At 58.3% G+C, this 8301-nt stretch overlaps 2 protein-coding genes across 2 annotated transcripts; both read right to left on the reverse strand.

Annotated features, from left to right (window-relative positions):
- Nucleotides 1-2458: 2458 nt before the first annotated feature.
- On the reverse strand, nt 2459-4964 carry MOGAT3 (monoacylglycerol O-acyltransferase 3). Its single transcript, XM_089895743.1, is given in 7 exon segments — nt 2459-2631; nt 2714-2922; nt 3499-3592; nt 3595-3678; nt 3985-4183; nt 4471-4550; nt 4640-4964. Coding segments are annotated over 7 exon segments (927 nt in total). The 5' UTR covers nt 4746-4964; the 3' UTR covers nt 2459-2476.
- A 41-nt stretch (nt 4965-5005) lies between these two features.
- LOC111181995 (putative diacylglycerol O-acyltransferase 2-like protein DGAT2L7P) lies at nt 5006-8244 on the reverse strand. Its single transcript, XM_089895864.1, is given in 7 exon segments — nt 5006-5240; nt 5642-5825; nt 6087-6272; nt 6337-6498; nt 6673-6879; nt 6989-7078; nt 8229-8244. Coding segments are annotated over 7 exon segments (1080 nt in total).
- Between the last annotated feature and the right edge of the window lie 57 nt (nt 8245-8301).

An 8301-nucleotide genomic window follows, 5' to 3' on the forward strand; every position in this document is an offset into this window, starting at 1 on the left:
CCCCCCCCCCCCAGCTGGAATATGCCTATAAAAGGAAACTTGTTCTCTTCTACTATGATTACCCTTAGAGATAGTTTGTTGAAGGAAAGACCGGATAAATGCTTACATTTTCCCCTTTATTTGTTAACTGTTCAACTAATGTGGTGGTTCCTCAGCATCCTTCAGTGGTGATCAATTATTACTTTCAGACCGTTATGAACACACTGATTTTAAACAGGCTGAATGTGGTGCAATCCAATGCTGTTATTGCCCTTATTAATGTTGAAGCTAGCCAGCCTTTTTGATAAGTTGATGTTTTAAAGCGACACAGAAGATCGTGCTAGATCTTTAGGAAGCACTACGTGGATGCAGAGCAGAGAATGCCCTGGACCAGCCTGACACGTTGGCTGGTCAAGGGAAGTGCGTCTTAGAAATTCCCCTCTGGGGACTTTCCTGGCGGTCCAGTGGTTAAAACTCCGCGTTTCCAATGCCGGGACCGGGGAGCTGCTTCGATCCCTGGTCTGGGAATTAAGATCCCACATGCCACGGGGTGAGGCAAGAAAAAAAAAATCCCCTCCGGGTGACAAAGAAGGGCAGGGTCCCTCCTGCGCAAGGAGAAGCCTGAGCAAAGTCCAAAGCTGAGAAACAGCCAGCTTTGCAAGAACAAGCAATTCTGGGTTGCACCCATCCTGTAGGTAGGGGCTGGCCAGCCAGGGGAGGGCTTTAAACAGGAGAGTGACAGATTGGCCTTGTGAGTAGAGGTTGCCCTCTGGTGGCCACATGGACAATGGCAGGGAAGGAAGAAGGCCTGCCAGGAGGCAATGAGCTATGCTCCTAAGGCATATATTCATATATTTGTAAGTTAGATTCTTCCAGATAGGAGGAGAAACCACACAGTGTTGGGGGTTATTATCCAGATACACGGCAGGAGAAATGGGACAGGTAACCTTGACGCCTCTGTACTGTGGAGTCCAGAGCTCTTGAAACTACAATAGATCCTTTAGGCAGTTTAGTGATCCATCTTTTCTCTGTGCACGTGGCACCGGCACTTCCCCAAAGAGAAGATCCCATAGCAAATGTCTGTCACCGCCCAACCTGGAACATTCTTTGTCTAATTTGCACAAAGTCCACGTCTCGGTGGATGCAGCCCCCAGGCAAAAGCAGACAGCACTTTTGTGTGTCTGGCGCCCCGTGTGTCTGCAGGGTGGGGCTCTGTCTGTGGGGTGCCTCAAATGCCGTACTGAGGAGTTCACGCCTTCTGACAATGAGGACCCGGTCCCAGTGAACAGGACGAAGGACATGATGAAAACAGTGCTTTAGGGAGAGCATCTTGCCAGCGTGAGAAGGTGTTAGATGGGAGATGAGAGGCAAGACCCCTCCTCCCTGAGGAGTGGTCCCAGAGGAAGTCCACGGGAGGGATGGGGGGCCTAGAGTAAGAGAAGCAGCTAAGAAGCACTTAGAAGAAGACAGGAGGCCAGGAAGTGTGACTGGGGTTCTGGAAGGTGGGGAGAGAGGAAGGCGGTGAGGGTGATTATGGCATCCCTAGCATGTTACCGGGGAATGATAACGTCTGGTGGCAGTGGGCAGTGCAGGATATTAAGCTCCTCGGATACGCAGATGCTATGTTTTGTCTACAGATGGGTTGGCTTTTCAGGGCTGCAAGGACTAGCAGTAGGGGAGGACCCACTGGGGCTGGAGCTCTGGAAGAATGACCAGAAATAGGTCTGTAGAAGAGCCCACATTAGGGTCTGCATGGGTGGCAGGTGAGTGGAGATAGCCCCGGGCGCAGGGCTGAAGTCTGACCCAGTGGAATTCTCACTGTCTGGGGCTGGAGCTTCCGAAACAGCTGTAATGATGCTCTAACGGACCCTAACCTCCTCCAGCCTGCTGGGTCGACTCCTTTACCCATTCAAAAGGCTCGTCCCCAGCCCAGCCCATCCAAGTGCTGACCGCTCTCTTCTTTCTCTGAAAAGGCTTCCAGATGTTTCCTCCTGGCTCCATCCTGGGTGAGTGGGCACCCACCCAGCAGAGAAATCCAAGGGTAGAGATGGGCGGGAGGACGATGGCTGACAGTTCTCCTCAATCCATACACAAGGACGCCAGTGCAGCCGTCCCATGAGCCTGAGTAATCTCATTCACTTCCCAGGACAACCCCGTGTATGTTCAGTGGATGAAAAATCAAGCCGTGCCCTTGTGATCTGTGCACTTCTCTGTGTTGTATTTCAATAAAAATTAGAAACCCTGCAACTCTGAAGTAGGTAGCCCCGTGTTATAACGAGGAAACTGAGGTTTGAAAAGCTTAAGTGACTTGGATAAGGCTACGGTCAGTTGCTGGTGGAGCTGAGAATCCGATGGTGGGCATCCGATCCTATGAAGTAGTGGTGTGAGAGAACTACCTTTTATTGGTGCAGTAGCATGGCAGTAGGTGGGGGTCTCAGGGCACTGGGATCGGGGGCTGGTGGGGCTGGTGAGTGTGGGGGCAGGGGTAAGGCCGGGGCTAGATGAAGGTGGGGCGAGTGGAAGCTGGGACACTGCAGCTTTCCTTGTGCTCGTCAAACAGCTGCTCCAGAGCCTTCACGTAGAGCATGTGAGAGTGGTCAACCTGTTCCTCGGTGGGCCCGAGACACTGGGGCACCGGGATGGGGCAGCCCACTGAGGGGAGAGGGGAGACACAGGTGACATGCTTCTTACGAAGCTGATGGCAGCCTTCTCCCCTGGAGACGGGCACACTCACCCACAGTGGTCATGGGCCTGGAGAAGGGCCCCAGGCCCCAGGAGTTGGCTGAGAAGAGACCACAGCCCCAGAAGATGCAAGGAGAAAAGCCCAGGAGCTTCTTGAAGCCCAGCATCTTCTAGCACAGATGCTGCCACAAGTCTGGGGCAAAAGCCTTAACTCTGAAGATATCATTCTCCCCAAAGGAGTACGCGGGCACCAGAGAAGTGCTGGGAAGGGGCGGCAAGAGAGAAGACGGGTGGTCAGATCAGTGTCTCAAGGAGTGCCCCAAATTCCTCCCTCGCATGATTCCACTTCCCAAGGCCATTTGAAGCAAATGACAGTGGCTACAAAAGAGATCTGAAAGAGGGATTTACATTTCTTGAGGAAAGACTGTGTACTGGGCCTTCCTATATACATCTTCTCATACAGTCTACAACTGCAACATGGTGGCCAGGTAGGTATTAACCCTATTTCACAAGTAAGGAAGCGTGCAAGCATTTGCCTTTGAGAGGGTGTCATAAAAGAATTTGAACCAAGGGCGTCTGAGCCCCGGGGTCCTGTGACTTGCGCTGTGATCCTGTCTCTCTCCGCCTGGGAGGAAGCCTGGGGAACTGGCACCGGTGCTTGGCACAGAGGAAACACTCAAGGGGCAAGAGCGCCCTCTAGGTGCGGTCACAGTGTAAGCTCTGGGGACACACAGGCCCACCTACAGGGGTGCGGGTGTGTAGGGACAGACAGTGTAGACCCCCAGATGCACTGTGACTTCTGAGCATTCAGGGCAGCACCCCTGGGCACCCACTCACACACGCCTCAGTGCCAGGTGGACAAAGCCTTTCCGATTCTGGACAGTGAGGCAGTGCTCTCCTGGGATGGCATACAGGGACTCGTGGGCCCCCTAACCAGGATGACCACAGCCTGCCCGACGTGAGGCTGTGACAGAATAAAATCCAGGCTCTGGCGGTTCACGGAACATCCTCCCGCAGGCACGAGGAGGTGTGGGAACAGTCACTACCCCGTCCTTGGCTCCCTAGTCCCTTACCCCACCCCTTAGCCTAGGAAGGGTGAGCCCCCCATCCCTTTCCTTCCAAGCTCCCCTACCCCTGTGCCCATGTCAGTGTGGCCTACAGCACCTCTCCCAGCAAGGATGCAGGACGCTTGCTCCAAAGCCATTCACTGACACCCACTGTGAGCCTGGCCAATGTTCAAGCCAGGTCCCTGGGCTGAATGGTGGGTGGGGGCCACTGTGGGGGGTGGCTGCCTCCTCCCCTTAGCTCAAGACTCATCAAAGGATAGAAGGTAGCCTCGGTAGACTGGGAAATGGAAGAGGCCATTCAGCATGGCCGTCAAGGGCCGAAGCCTGGGGAACTGCTGGGAGAAGCTGGAGCTCTCAGTGGAGAAGTTACAGAGGATTCCCATGGCCATGATCCCATGTGGGTGAGCGACCAGCAGGTAGTTCCGGTCAGGGGGCAGCTCTACCGTTTTCACCAGCTTTGGGGGCAGTGGGCAGGATGAGGGGAAGAAAGCATAGACAGCAGGATACCAGCTGAACAGAATTCCCTCCACACCAACAGACTTAACTTAGGGTTAGAGTTCAAGGTCCTACGATGGGGTCAAGGGCACAAGGGGCCCCCTCTGGTACACCATCCCACCCCTCCCCCATTGCCTGAACTTAGGCAGCTGGGGGGCTCAGACTCCAGCATAGGGAGGGGTGAGTAGGGGGGGTACATAGGGGAAAGGGAGGAACCAGAGCATCTCCTTGGAGGGTGGCCTGTTGCCTTAATGGGAAAATAATCCCTTAGGTGCTTCCAAACAGTCCAGTTCCTCATCCACTCAGAACGCCTTCCTCCTTGGGCAGACAGATGAGGGTGGGAGAGTTCCTGGAGGCACCATTTATCACCTCTCACTACTCGGGTCCTTGTTTAGTGCTCACCTGGGGGGCGGGGTGTGTGTCCCGGTCCAGGAAGACCCACACCAAGTAGAGAACAGAGAAATAACAGAGCGACGTGAAGAGGAGGAAGAGAAGGGAACAGAAGGGGCCTGGGGGAAACATGGGAAAGAAAAATGAACTATAGCTTTTGAAACTCCCGTGGCTCCTCCCCTCCACCCTCACCAATGAGATCACTGGCCATCTCCCCGCTGGACCTCTGGCCCCTCCCCCTTCCCTTGACCCTCGGACATCCTGGCAGGTGGGGCTCCAGCCTTTCTCCCCCCACCCTCCCCCTTGCCTCCTTCCCCAGTGGACCCCGGGCACCACTCACCCGTGAAGAGGAAAGTGCGCACGTAGCAGTAGGCGCTCAGTATAGTAGGCGCTCAGTATAGCAGGCGCTCAGTATAGCAGGCGCTCAGTACTTCTAGCCGCCGCTTCTTCAGGGTTTTCATACTGCGGGAGGGCGGCGGGGCTGTGGAGACTCCCATTCGCTCCCGTTCTGCCAGCAGGGCTCCAGGACCCGGAGGACAAACGATGAAGATTTCGGTACGAGCCGGGGAAGCCTCTCTCGTCTGAGTGGCCACGTCCCTGGGGCCTCCCGGGGTTGCTTGTAGAGGGCTGTGTGGATGGGGAGACCTTGGGATCCGGAGCGCCACAGGTCTTCACACACTGATCTTTGAACTCCAGACGGTAGGTCTGGGCTGGTCGCTGGGCGGGGCTGGGAGCCGGGTTAGGGGCCGTGCGTTGGAGGTCCACCCCCGCGTGCATTAGGAATCGTTGTGGGGAGCGGTCGCAGAAGAAGCCGGAGAGCCCACCGACTGGGTCCCAGCCGAGACTCTTTGATCTCGAGTGCGGCCGGCAGATCCTGGACGCGCGCCCCGGGTGTGTTTGCGGGTCTCCGGGAGTGTCTAGTCCCCTCCGAGGCCCGGCCAGGCGCGCGGCCTTGCCCCGCCAAGTACAAACACACACACACCGCAGGTCTGTACCCACCTTTAATTTCAGTCCCCACCCGCTGTCACCGAGGGCACCGGTGGGGGCCGGCGGCGCGTCTAGGTGGGGGGGGGTGCCTGTCGGCGGGGACGCCAGAGCGCGCCATGTGCTCTTTCAACAGCTGCTTGAGCCGCTCCAAGTAGACCTCGTGCTGCGCGTCCACCTGCGCCCGGCTGGGCCGCGGGGTTCGCTGCGCCGGGATCGGGGCCCCCACTGTGGGCGGAACAGGAGGCCAGAGGGATGGTCGCTAGCAGCCGCCCGCAGGTCACCTTCTCGCTCGCCGCGATTAACTGGGACAGAGTTCAGGGCTGGCGCGTTTGCCAAAGGCAGCCTGGAGGCGTGGCCGGAATCCAGGATTTCACGCCCCAACCGGGGGGACCTTCACCTCCGGCGCGGGGAGGGTGCAGGGGCCTTCAGCCGGGGAGAAGCAGGCGGGCGGGCCAGATAGCGGAGCGGGTAGAGGCCGGGGCTCGCCGACGGTGTGGATGGGCGTGCGGAAGGGCAGGAGGAGGCCCCGGGGGCCGTGGAACAGCGGCAGGGCCACTCTCAGCAGTGGCTGCAGCGCTTCCTGTGTCCTTCGCACCCATGAGCCCGGCGGGTTCGGAAACTGCTGGATGAGCTAGTTCTCCCCGAAAGAGAAGACTGGCACCAGGGAGGCCCTGGGGGAGCAACTGACTCCGGACCCCGCCCGGCGCGCGCTGCGCTCCCTCCCGGGCAGCGCTGTCCTCTTCCAGCGCCAACTTGACAAATCTCTTCTGATTCCGGATTCGCAAGCTCAGCGCTCCGGGCTTTGCCTCCCACGCCTCCAGGGGCCCTCCCACGGCCAGGAGGCCCCCGGGCAGGGACAAGAGATAGGAGGCGCTGGCCTTGTCCGAGGGCACTGATCCTGCGAGAGAGGGCGGTGGCCGGGGGACCTGACGCCTGATTCTTCCAGAAAAGAGGGCGCAGGGCTCTGGGAAAGTAAGTAGAGGTGGGACCAAGTGCCCGCATGCGGGAGGAGGAGGGCAGTTAGGAGGTGACAGCAGGGACTGGGGCTCCTGAGACCCAGCACTCTCCTCACCAGCACACATGATGTAGTCCCGGAAGACAGGGAGCTGGAACCAACAGGGCAGCGTGAGCAGGTGGGGCTGGAGGTGAGGGAAGAGGTGGGAGAAGCCAGTGGCCTCTGTGCAGACGTTGCTGCAGGCCCCGCTGACCAGGACCCCGTGAGGGTGGAAGCCAAACAGGTAGTTCCAGGAGGGATCCGGATCTGTGCTTTTAACCAGCGGGGGGACACCCCACTGGGGAGCTGACATTGGACTTCGGGGGTGAAGGTCCCGAGAGTCCATTCTGAAGCCCTGCTCCCAGCCAGCGCACCGTTCCCGAGCGCCTCGCCGAGATGGGGAGGCGGTCACGGATATGTCTCCGGATGGCCCAGTTGCGGACCCAGGCAGAGCAGCGGCCCCCTGCCCCAGGTGTGTTTCTATCTCCACGGAGTCAGACCAGGTCGAGGACCGCTAGGATCCAGGCCCGGCCCAGGAATACAGGAGCAAGGCAGCCAGGCACACCTGGGTGGGAGGTGGTGGCGGTGCGTGGGGGGTTGTGGGGACTCAGGATCCAGAGGTTCGAGTCCCAGGCACACCTGGGCGGGAGGTGGTGGCGGTGCGTGGGGGTTGTGGGGACTCAGGATCCAGAGGTTCGAGTCCCAGGTCCCCTGTTTTCCCCCTTCCCTGTTCCATGGTTTCAGGCGCATCTGTCCAATCTACATCTTTCTCCCTCTCTCCACCCCACAGACCCCTGCCCTGCCTCCCTCCCTCCCGTACTGGAATGGGGAAGCAGAGTGCCAGGCGCAGGGTTCCTCAGGTCTTCAGGGACTCAGTGAGCCCCCCAAAAGGGGAAGACCCATTGCAGGACGGCAAACACTTGGAGGCCCTGGAAGAGGCAGCTGGAGGAGAATGCAGAGGGGAGTCACCCAGGAGCCACCACGGCAGTGAAGCATACCTTCTTTGACCCAATCCACTGGTCCTGACCCCTGGCCTGGATTCTGCCCTCGCTTCCGCCCCCGCTGCTGACCTGCACATTGGAGCATTGTGAACCCCGGCATGGAAGGGTTAACCACTATTTGGGCTCACAGGGCTGTGACCAGTAGGACCGAAAGGAAAGACCAGGGCTGTGGCTTGGAGCCTCGGGGTGAGGAAGGTGTTTAACTTTGTGGAAGTCAGGACCGGCTCCCTGTGAGGAGCAGGGTTGGGAGAGGTCTGGGCCAGCAGGGGTTGCCATGTGTGTGTACCCTGAAGAGCAGAGCTCCCCATTTGTCACCCGGACCTGGCGCCTAAACGGTAGGTGACCTGCAGGAGGATATATTCCCTAAGGAGTAGCTTAGGCCTCTGTGGGGAGACCTTCAGAGGGAAGGGTTTTATGGGAGAGGCTAAGGATTGGGGAACCCCTCCAAGAGAGAGCCCGCTGGTCTGTGGGCATATCCTCCAGTGGGCTGGGGCCAGTCCTCACTGTGACCGTGGCCCTGTTTAACATTGACCAGAGGCCTGCAGAGCCAGCACTTTTTCCAGGTCAGGGAACGTCACTTGTTTTTGGGTTTTTTTGGCTGCACCTTGCCTTGTGGGATCTTAGTTCCCTCACCAGGGATGGAACCCATGGTCCCTGCAGTGCAAGCCAGGAGTCCTAACCACTGGACCACTAGAAGTCCCGGTAA

The sequence above is a fragment of the Delphinapterus leucas genome, chromosome 15 (genome assembly GCF_059928025.1).
Source record: "Delphinapterus leucas isolate spDelLeu-1000000601 "Yukka" chromosome 15, BTC_Dleu_Yukka2, whole genome shotgun sequence".
Classification (NCBI taxonomy): domain Eukaryota; kingdom Metazoa; phylum Chordata; class Mammalia; order Artiodactyla; family Monodontidae; genus Delphinapterus; species Delphinapterus leucas.